Source organism: Salvelinus fontinalis, chromosome 13 (genome assembly GCF_029448725.1).
Source record: "Salvelinus fontinalis isolate EN_2023a chromosome 13, ASM2944872v1, whole genome shotgun sequence".
Lineage (NCBI taxonomy): Eukaryota > Metazoa > Chordata > Actinopteri > Salmoniformes > Salmonidae > Salvelinus > Salvelinus fontinalis.
The window spans coordinates 23,458,160-23,474,816 of NC_074677.1; the positions used below are offsets into that span (position 1 = coordinate 23,458,160).

General features: G+C 43.6%; 1 protein-coding gene across 1 annotated transcript in view; it reads right to left on the bottom strand.

Annotated features, from left to right (window-relative positions):
* uvrag (UV radiation resistance associated gene) overlaps window positions 1-13,865 on the bottom strand; it is a 154,618-nt gene extending 140,753 nt beyond the window's left edge. The window contains exons 1-3 of the mRNA XM_055942105.1: window positions 13,521-13,865; window positions 3,670-3,787; window positions 3,006-3,040 (exon numbers count right to left, since the gene is read on the bottom strand). Of these exons, the coding sequence (XP_055798080.1) occupies window positions 3,006-3,040; window positions 3,670-3,787; window positions 13,521-13,607 (240 nt within the window). The 5' untranslated portion in view covers window positions 13,608-13,865. The remainder of the gene's footprint in view (window positions 1-3,005; window positions 3,041-3,669; window positions 3,788-13,520) is intronic.
* Window positions 13,866-16,657: the final 2,792 nt, after the last annotated feature.

A 16,657-nucleotide genomic window follows, 5' to 3' on the forward strand; every position in this document is an offset into this window, starting at 1 on the left:
CCATTCCCACCATTCAAAGAGCCTACCCATCTGCCTTCCTGCAGAACGATATATAACTGATCATCTTAAACTGTTTGTAAAATGGAGGATTGACAAAGCCACAAGTGGAGAGGAAAACAAGAGAAATAAAGGGGAAAAAGGCCTAGAGATGGGGGGGTAGTGTGCCGTGCGCAATGTTCCTCTACATAATAACAGGAAGAGCAGGCGGAAAGGAGCAGCCTCCTTTGACAGACGAGAGACCACAAAGGGGAAACAGACCAGAACACTAGAAAGCAAAGGTCACAAAGAGGAATGCTGATGTTTTTAAACACAAAAACAGATTTCTGATCTCTGCCAGACATGATCATGAGCTTCATCTGCAGTGCATTATAGACCAGAGAGTAAAGGAAAGGTAGGCTTGGAAAATAGCTTGGGCCAGCTCATGACTCTGCATTTAGCCTGTTAGTAATGGTCTGCTATACTTGGCTGCATTCAACATAGACTGAATAGACTCCATGCAGAGATGGGAGCGAATAGCAGCTGTTGTTGCACATAGATTTGGTCATACACCCTAACAGTCGGTGAGGACAATCGTTTCCCCGCTAATGAGGAAACCAAAAATATGGAAACTACCAACTGAAGTTGCATTAATAGCGCTATAGTTGAGAAAATCATCAGCAGTATCTGATTTTACTGAATGACATCTTTCAGACCACAATGACAGCCCTGCTATGAACACGTTTACAGAGAGAAAGAGTACAATGGAAGCTTGTGGTCATATTTCATTCATGTTGATGTAAGCCTATTTGTTTCACCTTCTCTCATACAGTGTGTTGCTACAAGGCTGCTTCCCACCTTCCTGTTGTTTGTTTATATGACTGGGGGACAACACAAAGAAAGAGATCAGTGCATGCTAGGAACAGTGACATTGACTGTTTTCTGTTGTCTTGGTCTTGTTGCACACACGCATCCTATCACAGCTGTCAATGAGAGACCGAACAGTAAACCCCTGTGCTGTGACCTCTGTGAAGCTGAGGAGACAGGAAGAGAGCTCCACAATCCTGGTGTGGCTGATTTTTGCAACATCAATATGTCCAACCAAACAAGTATTATGGACACTTGTCTATGACTGCTCAAAGCGGGTCAATCAAAACCTCCCTTTCTGTCAGGTTACTTTAAGTAACATCAGCAGTTGATTTTTTGACGGAGAGAAAGTGAAAGGTTGGCTACTTGACTTGATTCTGTTAGAGGCAAACACCAAGGCAGCTGGCCTGAGTCCATGTGTTGACTGTCAGGCACTACTCCTCCACAATTTGGAAATGGAGGAAGTATGCCCTCTTTCCACACAGCAGCACAGGAGAAAGTGACCACTGTATACACTTTCGCATGCACCACACATGTGAGCGCGCATAAGCTAGGACAGGGGTAGGCCCAGCGCTTAAAAGAGCCGGACACCGTCGGAACAGAACCCGGCACCTCTCCGTTTTGAACTGTTTCATTCAGGAACCTACTTTGCCGGATCTGGTACATCTACATAAAAAATAAATAGTCATTGGAACAACAAATAAAACATCATAAATCACCCAGAAAAACAGTTACATTCTTCCATAAAAAAAGTCCACAATCAACACTCTAAACTGCACGAACGGCACCAGAACATTAAGATGAAATGTATTTTGAATTTTGTTCTAGCAATACGGTGCATTAAAACTAAATTCCTGCATAGCTATAAAATCTAACTGTAGTTTTGACACAGCCAGATCAACAGTCGGGGCAATAGCATCATCCGCATATAGATGAAGTTTACCATTTTTAACAATTGAACAATGATTATTATATAAATAGTGAAGAATACAGGTCCCAAAAATCGACCCGTGGTACACCTTTATGTACTTCAAGAAGTTGGACTTAACCCCATCAATCATGATGGCCTGAGTTCTGTCACTAAGATACCATGAACAGGCGTCAGAGCGCAGGCCTTTCGAGGACAACATTCAATAAAATAGCATGATCAATCGTGTCAAAAGCTTTTGACAGGTCCACAAACAAAACAGAAGATTTCATTTTAGTGTCTAAAGCATTGACACGAACATTGTTAACTAAAGTGGTTGCTGTAATGGTGCTATGCCCAGGCCTAAACCCTGACTGGTTTACATTCAAAATATATTTCCCAGATAAAAAAAAACTGCTAATTTTTACATTTACCAAAGATTGAAGAACCTTTGCTAGACAAGGAAGCTTTGAAATGGGCGTGAAAATTATTACTCTATTTTATCAACGTCTAAATAGGCCTATTGAGTGAACATTGTTTTACAAAGTAAAACAATTTTACAAAGTAAAACAAGAGAGACAGGCTTTGGCACAAGAGTACTGGCCATCGCTGGCTAGTGAGCGGCGCATCATTGGGTGAGTCAGTGAAAGTGGAAAGCTTTTCTAGGACTATAATTTACTGATAGTTTTTTATTGATCTCAGATTCTCAGTTTGGCAATGTCAAAGTAGCCTGTCATTTCAATCATTTGTGTGTTATTAAAAAAGATTATGCTGAAGCCTTCAGTTATATAAAATGACATAGAATTGCATGAAATGTGTTTATAAAAAGGTCAAATTCTTCCCAGACTCAAGTACAAAAGAAATGCAACTTCTGCAAGCGCCTCTACTCTAATTCTCTATTCCACTACATAAATGTGATGATAGGCATGCCCTGCTTAATTATAAAGGTGACTTCTATTTTTTGTCCATTCCGGTACCTCAGAGCACCCCAGGTCACTCCCCTCTCGCAGTCCCTTTTTGTTATGGCACCTCACAATTTACAAGCACTGGGTAGGCCTAGGACTTGTTTCAATTCATGGGTCTTCGGAATACAACTAGGCCTATAACCGGTAGTGTGCCTCCACAGATGTGAACAGACGAAGCATACGACATAATTGATTATGACATTCCATAGCTGGTGCTACGGTCATTTTTTGTAAGGCCAGGAGGCTCTGGCCAACACGTGTTTGTTCTTTTTTCAAACAACGACACTCACCAATGAATCTCGGATGACCTCACTCTTGTAAAAGTCTGCAAGGGAAGGAGAAAAGCCAATGAATAAACACACAAAAGCTCAAACAGCACTTGTGAGGATGCAACTCCTTTCAGGACTACAATGATGGGAGGAGTCCTATTAAAGGGTTTGCACAGCAAACGTTTCTAGGATTACCTGACAACAGTAAGCCGTGAGGTTTAGCCTTGATCTGGGTCATTGACTTATAATTAAATAATTTGTCTTTAAAACAAAGTGAAAGACCACATTTACTGTAGCATCAGCATCCCCTAACAAGCCAAACCCTTGTGCATTTAACCACACAGCGTAATGGGACTCTGACCTTTCTCCCACTTATGAGAGTAATGCAGTCCACCTTAATGCTGAACATTTAGACCTAAAGGGGGCTCTGGCACTAAGGGCCGAAGTCTAACGTGAGATGTCCGCATAGTAACATGGCTTTTGGTTAAATCATGCAATCATGTCAATGGAAGAGTTGCTCAAAAACTTTAGTTATGTGCACAGAACTAGTTTGGATTCAGGCCCAAAGACAAGTTAAGTCTATTTGTACTGTGGACTGGGCTCAGTATGAAAGGGGTATTAGTGCAGTAGCCTAGTACATTGTCTTACAGAGACAGCAGAGAGAGTACTGTATAGTAGTACTGACCTCTGGATATCCGGTCCTCTAAGCAGAGATGAAGGGAAAAATATGTGTCCAGTAGTGGAGAGCCATTCTTGTTGACAATGTTGCGGGCTGCAATGCTTCTGAGATGACGTAACCGCCTCTGTCAGGGAGAGAGAGGCAGACGGTAAGATAGTCAGGAAAAAGAGATGAGAAATAGAAGAGGCATAGAGGCAGAGCTGGAGAGTCAGGGATAGCGAGCAGGAGAGAGAACATTTTAAAATGGTCTGCCCAAAACAAGGGGGACTGACAGGCAGCCTAATGGGTCAGTTTCAATGCCTTTACAATTGTATTAACACCTTCAAGAGTCTCATCTGGTTACACAATCCAAATTGATGCTTATCAATTTACGAAACTGTTACCAAAGAACTAGCCTAATTCACACAGGATAAACATACAGTAGCAGCCAACCAGAATACCAAATGTCATATAGCAAAGTAATTACTGTTCATCAGGGGTCCCCAATAACATTCAGCCGTGGGCCTATTTTTCCTGGAGCGGATGGTCGGTAGTTATAAATAATTTGTACTCAACAAATTGACCACAAGAATCCCAAAGAGATATAGTATTTGACCAAAACAGAATAATTTCAAACCTTGATTACATTGGGATACGATCGCATATACTGTATCCCTCTATCTATGCATGGGAATACTTGGGAACAGACTTCCTAAATTAGAATCAATTTGAGCTGAGTTCGTCCTGATTTTACAGTCTTTTATGCCTCATGAAGCTGGTTGAGAGAATGCCAAGAGCGTGCAAAGCTGTCATCAAGGCAAAGGGTGGCTACTTCGAAGAATCTCAAATATATTTAGATTTTAACACTTTGTTGGTTACTATATGATTCCATGTGTTATTTCGTAGTTGATGTCTTCATTATTATACTACAAAGTAGAAAATAGTAAAAAGAAAAGAAAACCCCTGGAATAAATAGGTGTCCAAACTTTTGACTGGTATTGTATGTATGTATGTATGTATGTATGTATGCATGTATGTATGTATGTATGCATGCATGTATGTATGTACATTACACTACCGTTCAAAAGTTTGGGGTCACTTAGAAGTGTCCTTGTTTTTGAAAGAAAAGCTCATTTTTTGTCCATTAAAATAACAGCAAATTGATCAGAAATACAATATCTACATAGGTGTCAGAGGCCCATTATCAGCAACCATCACTCCTGTGTTCCAATGGCATGTCATATTAGCTAATCCAAGTTTATCATTTTAAAAGGCTAACTGATCATTAGAAAACCCTTTTGCAAATATGTTAGCACAGCTGAAACCTGTTGTTCTGATTAAAGAAGCAATAAAACTGGCCTTCTTTAGACTAGTTGAGTATCTAGAGCATCCGTATTTGTGGGTTTGATTACAGGCTCAAAATGGCCAGAAACAAAAGAACTTTCTTCTGAAATTCATCAGTCAATTCTTGTTCTGAGAAATTAAGACTATCCCATGCGAGAAATTGCCAAGAAACTGAAGGTCTTGTACAACGCTGTGTGCTACTCCCTTCACAGAACAGTGCAAAGTGGCTCTAACCAGAATAGAAAGAGGAGTGGGAGGCCCCGGTGCACAACTGAGCAAGAGGACAAGTACATTAGTGTCTAGTGTGAGAAAGACGCATCACAAGTCCTTAACTGGCAGCTTCATTAAATAGTACCCACAAAACACCAGTGTCAACGTCAACAGTGAAGAGGCAAAGAAAAATACATATCTCCGACTGGCCAATAAAAGAAAAGATTAAGATGGGCAAAAGAACACAGGCACTGGACAGAGGAACTCTTTCAAAAACAAGGACCTTTTTAAGTGATCAAACTTTCTTTTGCTCTGAAAACTTGGGGGGGGGGGGGGGGATTTGTCCTGGCTATTGGGGAACCCTGCTGTAAATCCTCAAGTTAAAAAATAAACTGTAATTTTAGAATATGGTGGGTCAGTTTGAGAACTTAAAGTATCTGGTTAAAACAGTCACACGTAGGCTATCAACATTTGCCCCCAAAAAATACATTTTATGGAATGATTCACGTCCGGGAATAATTGACCACAGATGCAGACAAGAGTTCCATTTGAAACCAGAGTTCATGTTTTGACTTCACTGTGTGTTTCCATTACAAAAGCCTTGCATACACAAGAGAGTCACCGTTTCATCAACTAAAGCTCAAGCCAGCGTACCATTGATGCACAAAAACTCTTTGTACAGAACATCACCATGGTTGGATATCAGTAAAAAATCCATCCTTCAAAAACTGAGCATAAAATAAAAGGAACCCGCTTGAAGAGAAAGGCTCAGTTATTTCCAATCAAAAAAAGATAGGCTAACTGAAGAAAACTTTTTTTCCACAGATGACAATCTATAAAAAAATATATATAATGGCTCCAAAGAAAAAAACTCATAATTGAGAGTGGTTAAGTCAAGAGAACAACCATGGGACATGACAGATACTCATGAAAAGAGGGGCCCCTCCGGGCAGCAGCATCAGAGAAGCAGCAGGACTTTATGTCAATGGCCGGCCTTCACCTGATCTGCATTCTTCGATCTCCAGCAACCCACACTGAGCTTCCACCACCACAGGCATTAGGGATAAATCTAAGTCATGGGATTCCCTAAAAGATTAAGGCCCCTGAAACAAAAACACAGCTTGTTCAGCAAAGGGTTTTTCCCCCCACAAAAATGTCAGAAGACGTTTCTCCGAATGAGCTAATTTGTAGCTATGAAAGCAAAGAGGGCCTCCAGCAGAACATATAATCTACCTAATAGGCCAACTGGTGATCTTTAGCGCTGAGACAATGCCAGTACCAGAATATTTTTCCCATGGCAAAAATGAAAACACCAAGCAGACCAAACTCGTTGGTCCTTAAAAAACGTGTTGTACGTAAAATATTGTGTGCTTTAGATTTGGACATAAATACATGTGACTCTGGATGACAACGTAAGTTTGTTTCCACTATTCGGGCTGTTTTCCTAAAGAAGTTAGATCTTCTTTGTGTTTTGTTTCCTTGCCACGATACTAACGAGTATTGCGATAGTGCTATTGTCCCGGCCATAGTCATCGTGCTGTGAAGGTAAATGGTTGAGTCCATCCAGGTGTTTATTTTTTTTTGTACCTTTTCTTAACTAGGCAAGTCTGTTTAGAACAGATTCTTATTTACAATGATGCCTACACCAGCCAAACCCAGACAACACTGGGCCAATTGTGCACCGCCCTATGGGACTCCCAATCACGGCCGGTTGTGATACAACCTGGATTCGAACCAGGGTGTCTGTAGTTCTGGTACTTCCGGCGCCGACAGAGATGGCCGCCTCGCTTCGCGTTCCTAGGAAACTATGCAGTATTTTCCTTTTTTACGTGGTATTGCTTACATTGGTACTCCAGGTAATCTTAGGTTTAATTACATACAGTCGGGAGGAACTACTGGATATAAGAGCAACGTCAACTCACCATCATTATGACCAGGAATACAACTTTCCCGAAGCGGATCCTCTGTTTTGCCCACCACCCAGGACAATGAATCGGATACCAGCCGGCGAACCAAAACAACGTCGCCGTAAAAGGGGCCGACGAAGCGGTCTTCTGGTCAGGCTCCAGAGACGGGCACATCGCGCACCGCTCCCGAGCATACTACTCGCCAATATCCAGTCTCTTGACAACAAGGTTTATGAAATCCGAGCAAGGGTAGCATTCCAGAGAGACATAAGAGACTAACGTTCTTTGCTTCACGGAAACAGGGCTCACTCGAGACACGCTATCGGAGTCGGCACAGCCAGCTGGTTTCTTCACGCATCGCGCCGACAGAAACAAGCATCTTTCTGGTAAGAAGAGGGGCGGGGGGGTATGCCTTATGATTAACGAGACGTGGTGTGATCATAACATACAGGAACTCAAGTCCTTCTGTTCACCCGATTTAGAATTCCTCACAATCGAATGTCGGCCGCATTATCTACCAAGAGAATTCTCTTCGATTATAATCACAGCCACATATATTCCCTTCCAAGCAGACACATCGACGGCCCTGAACAAACTTTATTTGACTCTATGTAAACTGGAAACCACATTTCCTGAGGCTGCATTCATTGTAGCTGGGGACTTTAACAAGGCTAATCTGAAAACAAGACTCCCTAAATTATATCAGCATATTTATTGTGCTACCAGGGCTGGTAAAACCCTGGATCATTGTTATTCTAACTTCCGCGACGCATATAAGGCCCTCCCCCGCCCTCCTTTTGGAAAAGCTGACCAAGACTCCATTTTCTTGCTCCCAGCCTATAGACAGAGACTAAAACAGGAAGCTCCCGTACTCAGGTCTGTTCAACACTGGTCCGACGAATCTGATTCCACGCTTCGAGATTGCTTCGATCACGTGGATTGGGATATGTTCCGCACTGCGTCAAACAACAACATTGACGAATACGCTGAGTCGGTGAGCGAGTTTATTAGCAAGTGCATCGGCGATGTAGTACCCACAGGAACTATTAAAACATTCCCAAACCAGAAACCGTGGATTGATGGCAGCATTCGTGTGAAACTGAAAGCGCGAACCACTGCTTTTAACCAGGGCAAAGTGACCGGAAACATGAAAGAATAAAAACAGTGTAGCTATTCCCTCCGCAAGGCAATCAAACAAGCTAAGTGCCAGTATAGAGACAAAGTAGAGTCGCAATTCAACATCTCAGACACAAGAGGTATGTGGCGGGGTCTACAGTCAATCACGGATTACAAAAAGAAAACCAGCCCCGTCGTGGACCAGGATGTCTTGCTCCCAGACAGACTAAATAACTTTTTTGCTCGCTTTGAGGACAATACAGTGCCACTGACAGGGTCCGCTACCAAAACCTGCAGACTCTCCTTCACTGCAGCCGACGTGAGTAAAACATTTAAACGTGTTAACCCTCGCAAGGCTGCAGGTCCAGGCGGCATCCCCAGCCGCATCCTCAGTGCATGCGCAGACCAGCTGGCTGGCTGGTGTTTACGGACATATTCAATCAATCCTTATCCCAGTCTGCTGTTCCCACATGATTCAAGAGGGCCACCATTGTTCCTGTTCCCAAGAAAGCTAAGGTAACTGAGCTAAAACGACTACCGCCCCGTAGCACTCACTTCCGTCATCATGAAGTGCTTTGAGAGACTAGTCAAGGACCATATCACCTCCACCCTACCTGACACCCTAGACCCACTGCAATTTGCTTACCGCCCCAATAGGTCCACAGATGACGCAATCGCAACCACACTGCCCTAACCCATCAGGACAAGAGGAATACCTATGTGAGAATGCTGTTCATCAACTACAGCTCAGCATTTAACACCATAGTACCCTCCAAACTCGTCATCAAGCTCGAGACCCTGGGTCACGACCCCGCCCTCTGCAACTGGGTACTGGACTTCCTGACGGGCCGCCCACAGGTGGTGAGAGTAGGTAACAACATCTCCACCCCGCTGATCCTCAACACTGGGTCCCCACAAGGGTGCGTTCTGAGCCCTCTCCTGTACTCCCTATTCACCCATGACTGCGTGGCCATGAACGCCTCCAACTCAATCATCAAGTTTGCAGACGACACTACAGTGGTAGGCTTGATTACCAACAACGACGAGACGGCCTACAGGGAGGAGGTGAGGGCCCTCGGAGTGTGGTGTCAGGAAAATAACCTCACACTCAATGTCAACAAAACAAAGGAGATGATCGTGAACTTCAGGAAACAGCAGAGGGAGCACCCCCCTATCCACATTGACGGGACAGTAGTGGAGAGGGTATTAAGTTAAGTTCCTCGGTGTACACATCACGGACAAACTGAATTGGTCCACACAGACAGCGTGGTGAAGAAGGCGCAGCAGCGCCTCTTCAACCTCAGGAGGCTGAAGAAATTTGGCTTGTCACTAAAAGCACTCACAAACGTTTACAGATACACAATCGAGAGCATCCTGTCGGGCTGTATCACCGCCAGGTACAGCAACTGCTCCGCCCACAACCATAAGGCTCTCCAGAGGGTAGTGAGGTCTGCACAACGCATCACCAGGGGCAAACTACCTGCACTCCAGGACACCTACACCACCCGATGTCACAGGAAGGCCATAAAGATCATCAAGGACAACAACCACCCGAGCCACTGACTCCCGCTATCATCCAGAAGGCGAGGTCAGTACAGGTGCATCAGAGCAGGGACCGAGAGACTGAAAAACAGCTTCTATCTCAAGGCCATCAGACTGTTAAACAGCCACCACTAACATTGAGTGGCTGCTGCCAACATACTGACTCAACTCCAGCTCACTTTAATAATGGAAAAATGTATCACTAGCCACTTTAAAACAATGCCACTTAATATAATCTTCACATACCCTACATTACTCATCTCATATGTATATACTGTACTCTATACCATCTACTGCACCTTGCCTATGCCGTTCTGTACCATCACTCATTCATATATTTTTATGTACATATTCTTCATCCCTTTACACTTGTGTGTATAAGGTAGTTGTTGTGAAATTGTTAGGTTAGATTACTCGTTGGTTATTACTGCATTGTCGGAACTAGAAGCACAAGCATTTTGCTACACTCGCATTAACATCTACTAACCATGTGTATGTGACAAATAAAATTTGATTTGGTAGTGACACCTTTACCACTGAGATGCAGTTCCTTAGACCGCTGTGCCACTCGGGAGCCAACATGTAACAGTATTACTTCTGTCCCTCTCCTTGCCCCAACCTGGGATCGAACCAGGGACCCTCTGAACACATTGACAAGTCACCCACGAAGCATTGTTACAATACGGGCTGTTTGACAGAGAACTGTAAATGTTCACATATTTTGGTGTTACAGTCTCAGTGGCCTTTACTTTCAATGGTCCCATTTCATAGCAGTCAAAACAGACAATGTTTTTTCTACAGGGATCATAAGTTCTTACTCTAAGGGACATAACACGCAGGTCACGATCTAGCTATGAACCTTTGCACAATGAGCAAATAATAAAGTAGTAGGCCTCGGTGTATCCTACTGTACTCCAAATGAAATAAACACATGTTAGAATAGGGGCAGTTCCATGGTAACAGAGTGACAAAGACTCAGATGTTTCACTTTAAAATGCATGTCAAACAAAAACCAATTATTGCAAAGTTAAACAAACCACATACGCACAATGACAACTTAATTTCCACAGAAGATTCTACAAAAACATACACTGCTCAAAAAAATAAAGGGAACACTTAAACAACACAATGTAACTCCAAGTCAATCACACTTCTGTGAAATCAAACTGTCCACTTAGGAAGCAACACTTATTGACAATAAATTTCACATGCTGTTGTGCAAATGGAATAGACAAAAGGTGGAAATTATAGGCAATGAGCAAGACACCCCCAAAAAAGGAGTGATTCTGCAGGTGGTGACCACAGACCACTTCTCAATTCCTATGCTTCCTGGCTGATGTTTTGGTCACTTTTAAATGCTGGCGGTGCTCTCACTCTAGTGGTAGCATGAGACGGAGTCTACAACCCACACAAGTGGCTCAGGTAGTGCAGTTCATCCAGGATGGCACATCAATGCGAGCTGTGGCAAGAAGGTTTGCTGTGTCTGTCAGCGTAGTGTCCAGAGCATGGAGGCGCTACCAGGAGACAGGCCAATACATCAGGAGACGTGGAGGAGGCCATAGGAGGGCAACAACCCAGCAGCAGGACCGCTACCTCCGCCTTTGTGCAAGGAGGTGCACTGCCAGCACCCTGCAAAATGACCTCCAGCAGGCCACAAATGTGCATGTGTCAGCATATGGTCTCACAAGGGGTCTGAGGATCTCATCTCGGTACCTAATGGCAGTCAGGCTACCTCTGGCGAGCACATGGAGGGCTGTGCGGCCCCACAAAGAAATGCCACCCCACACCATGACTGACCCATCGCCAAATCGGTCATGCTGGAGGATGTTGCAGGCAGCAGAACGTTCTCCACGGCGTCTCCAGACTCTGTCACGTCTGTCACATGTGCTCAGTGTGAACCTGCTTTCATCTGTGAAGAGCACAGGGCGCCAGTGGCGAATTTGCCAATCTTGGTGTTCTCTGGCAAATGCCAAACGTCCTGCACGGTGTTGGGCTGTAAGCACAACCCCCACCTGTGGACGTCGGGCCCTCATACCACCCTCATGGAGTCTGCTTCTGACCGTTTGAGCAGACACATGCATATTTGTGGCCTGCTGGAGGTCATTTTGCAGGGCGCTGGCAGTGCACCTCCTTGCACAAAGGCGGAGGTAGCGGTCCTGCTGCTGGGTTGTTGCCCTCCTACGGCCTCCTCCACGTCTCCTGATGTACTGGCCTGTCTCCTGGTAGCGCCTCCATGCTCTGGACACTACGCTGACAGACACAGCAAACCTTTTTGCCACAGTTCGCATTGATGTGCCATCCTGGATGAACTGCACTACCTGAGCCACTTGTGTGGGTTGTAGACTCCGTCTCATGCTACCACTAGAGTGAGAGCACCGCCAGCATTCAAAAGTGACCAAAACATCAGCCAGGAAGCATAGGAACTGAGAAGTGGTCTGTGGTCACCACCTGCAGAATCACTCCTTTTTTGGGGGTGTCTTGCTAATTGCCTATCATTTCCACCTTTTGTCTATTCCATTTGCACAACAGCATGTGAAATTTATTGTCAATCAGTGTTGCTTCCTAAGTGGACAGTTTGATTTCACAGAAGTGTGATTGACTTGGAGTTACATTGTGTTGTTTAAGTGTTCCCTTTATTTTTTTGAGCAGTGTATTTAGTTGATGAACAGTGAAGATGCAAAGTTTGGTAACAGAATGACAGTTTGTGCTGTTTGCGCAGTTATTCTCTTACCAAACTTTGCATCTGCAATGTTTTTACACTCCTCAAATTGTCCAGTGTTGGTGACCGAGTCGCCACTTGAGCAACTTCTTCTTGTACTGCGCCGTTATTTGCGGCCCGCCTGTTAGCTTGCACAATTCTTGCCATTCTCCTTCGACTTATCATCAACGAGCCATTTTTGCTCACAAAACTACCGCTGACTGGATGGTTTTTGTTTGTCACACCATTCCTGGTAAACCCCAGACAGTGTCGTGCGTGAAAAGCCCAGGAGAACAGCTGTTTCTGAGATACTAGAACCGGCGTGCCTGGTACCGATGATCATACCACGTTCAAAGTCGCTTATGTCACTCGTTTTGCCCATCCTAACGTTCAATCGAACAGTAACTGAATGCCTCGATGCCTGCTTTATGCCACATGACTCATGGTCTGTAAGAGCTAACCATTTTCATGAACGGGGTGGTGTACCTAATAAACTGGCCACTGAATGCCACTTTTTGGTCATATCAAGTGCAAGGGCTTGCAGGTAAAGGTGCAGTTTGAGAGCTGTAGACGTATAGCTATGTCTGATGTGGTTCAGTCCTATTAGGGGTTAAGCTGGTTGCTGAGGACTTATTCATAATAACTTGTGCAAAGACCTTGGGCATCAGACTTAAGGGTCTGTCCTGTAACTAGTTCATAAGTCAGGTGACCAAATTACTGTAGTGGTGCCTCGGTATCAGGCCAGGTCTTACTAAACTGGCTAATTATCATCGTCTCTGTAGCTTGCAAATTAGATAACTAACAATTATATCTTACGTTTGCACATGTATATTGTTATTAAATAGAACTTTGTATGTAACGGACTAAGGCTTAAAAGCTAGAGTTGTCTGGATACTCAAGAGAGCTGTAAAAGTCAGCTGAGCTAACGTTAGCTTGCTAGTTAGCTTAGCTCACTCTGCAGGCCTGTTGTATTCATCTTGCAGCTGACACACAGCAACGTAACAATACAGGACAATACGCATATAATCTACATAAACAGAGTTACGGGTGTTTGTCCTTACCTGCTGAGATGTGAGCTCAACGTGCAAGGCTCGAGAAGATGAGGCTCCAGAGTTGACAGAGTGATCCCGACCGGTGATGGAGTTCATTCTCCTATCGGCACCAGGGCGTTCGCTCCTTCATTCAACAAAACATCTTATCCCTGCCACCGATCAAACCCAGATCCTGTACATCTAGATTTACCTTCTACGGCAGAAATGTATGCATCGGTGTAGCTAACGTTCGTAAGAAAACAGCACTCTTGAAGCTGTCAGTTAGCAAGCTATGTAGCTTGCTAGCTACGTGACATAAACAAAGTAGGACTTGCTCATGTAGCTTTCGGTCTGTTAGAGGGCAGCACCAGTAGATCACTGATTGGTGCACGGCTGTGTCTGTCAAATTAAGGAGTTACTCGTCGTTCGATTTATCCATTGCTATTTGTCAAATATAATGTCTATCACAAAGAAAGGGGCGGAGAGACAAACCTCTAGAGCTGCAATATGAGGAAGTGGGTGTTTATGTATGGTGACCAATGATGTATACTTCGCTGATGGTGACAACAAATATTTTTATAACTAAACCAAGATAGACCAACCACAGTCTGTCATTTCCAACGGGAACAAATGAGTCAGTGGGCAGACGTCTAGCGAGATCCTATTGGCGCGTTCTAGCATCATCTGCATATTTCCGTTAGGGGACGCCTACTCTGAAGTGTGCGTTTGCAATAACTCAATTCGCCTTTGCACTCCTAAAAATTGCGATTTTTAAAAACTTTTGCAAGGGGTAAAGTCTATAAAACGTAGTCCACTCTATTCATAACAGTTGTTAGTTTTGGGAACAGAAATTGTATTGAAATGTTTCATCGATGACAAAATGTGCAGAATGTAGGCCAAATTCCATCTTGTTCCATCTTCTCCCACTGCCGGTCAGTGGCCTTCTTTTATGGTAGTGAGTGGAAATGCCAAGCGGATGCTTCACATTTATGCATCTGGTGAAATATCTGTCTCATTGTTCTATCTGTGGCGACAACGCACTCAACCAGCGATACTCTATATAATGACGAGATGGTCTTATCTAACAATCAAATCACATTTTATTAGTCACGTACGCCAAATACAACAGGTGTAGGTAGACCTACAGTGAAACGCTTACTTACGAGCCCCTAACCGACAGTGCAGTTTCAATAAATACAGATAAGAATAAGACAATGTGAATAGTCTGGGTAGCCATTTAACTAGATGTTCAGGAGTCGTATGGCTTGTGGGTAAAAGCTGTTTAGAAGCCTCTACAATTGTTACGTTCCCCAGTTTCTGTGTTCTGTTTAGTATTTGAGTGTGTGTTTCAGGAGATGGCTTCCTGAAGTACTCCCCAACTAGCTGATTGGTCAACCCCAGGCTAATTGCTGATTGGAGCTGACCCCGCCCCCTCGTCAAGAAGCAGCTGACACTAATCACCATTGCCACCTGAAGATAAAAGCCAGTGTTCTGCCCAAGAGATTGAGAGAGAGAGATTTGGAGTAGAGATTTGGAGATTGAGAGAGAGAAAAATTAGATTGTGATATAGTGTTGGTTGTGTATCAGAAAGTGTGGTATGTACTGTTGTTGTTGGTAGCAGTTTTTCTATGTCCTGTGTTTGTGAGTGTTTGTGAAATAGTAAAAAAATTACTCTGTTTCATTTGTTTCCAGGGGGGGAAGGAGAAGGCACTTTGGGAGTGCTTAGGCAAGAGGCCCGAGGGCATACATATACCCGTAGTATATTTACTGTCTAGGCACACTAGGTAAGACCTGGGCGGACCATCCCCTGTATTTTGGTTAGGGCACCAGGCGGTGTTAAGTTAGGTAAGTTAAGTGGGTAGGCAGGTTAGATAGGAGAGGGGGAACTTTGATATTTACTTTCTTTGCTTTGGTTCCGTCCAGCCCCTTTTCCCCATATTACCGTGTAAGAAAATAAATTCTAGTAAACGGTAAATTCTGCTTTTGTGTCATCCTTACTCGCACCTACAGTCCATACCTCTTGCACTTCAGAGAGTTGAGTTGTAGCAGGGAGTTGCGTTCCCTCTTCTCAGAGGCGTGCGTAACAACAATGGTAGTAGTTGGCCGTGTTCAAGAGCATAAAATCAATGATGCATTGTGGGTACATGTTGACTGGCTGATCTACAAATAATGAGTAGTTATTTATGGTGCAAAATGATTGTAGATCAGTCAGTCGGCAGTCGCCTGCAATGTCGAACAAGCTGGTTGTCACAAAGGAGGGACAGGCGAGATCAGGTGGCAACATTCTAGCCAATGAGAGGGCAGATAAGCATGTAAACAACAGAAATAACTGATATTGAATTGTTTTTCTCAAAGTTGCCGAGATGCCACATGCGTCCACTTATATCAGTACATTCGTAACAAACTAAACATTACTTAACTTCTATTCAATCAAATAAGCCTCACTTAGCAATCACATTTTTTGCTGACCAAATCCAACACTCTCACACCATACAAAAAAGTGGAGTGGAGCCTCTAAAATCTCCTCTGGGAAAAATATATGGTAAAAAAAACAATTGGAACAATTGGAATAGTCTATTGTATGGACCTTCAGCAGTCACAAAATAAAGCACCAATCAACCTAGCCTTCAAACTTGCACAAGGTGGCAGCATCACATGACTAGAAACAGTATCAATTCAACAGTTAATAACCTTTTATGATTAGATTTTCTTGCCTCCTGTGTCCTCTCTCCTCAGTTGAGGAGAAGTTGGCGAGGAGAGTGAACGTGGATGGAAATGCACTTGCTTGAAATTAGATGGTACTTCTCCACTCGTGCGCCATTAGGCAAATTATGTTTACAGGGGTGGATCCCAAATTAAATTTGTAAAGTGATCAAAACAAATTAAGTCAGGTTTGCAAGACATTTTATACATAAAACGATAACATATTGTTTTTAAACTAGTAATATTTTTCTCAGACAAAAAAATGTATTCCAAAAAGGTGTGGTAGGCTTCCTGGGGTTTCTTTGGAGAAGTTGCACAGGAGAAATGTTTGGAGAATGGGAGTGATTGGAGAAGATGGCAGATAAGGAAATAAGCAAGAAAGTGGAGCATATTATGAATAAACATGGAGTAAACATGGAGTGGGGGATTACACAGGCCTTCTGAAAGATCTGGTGAAGGAGAAG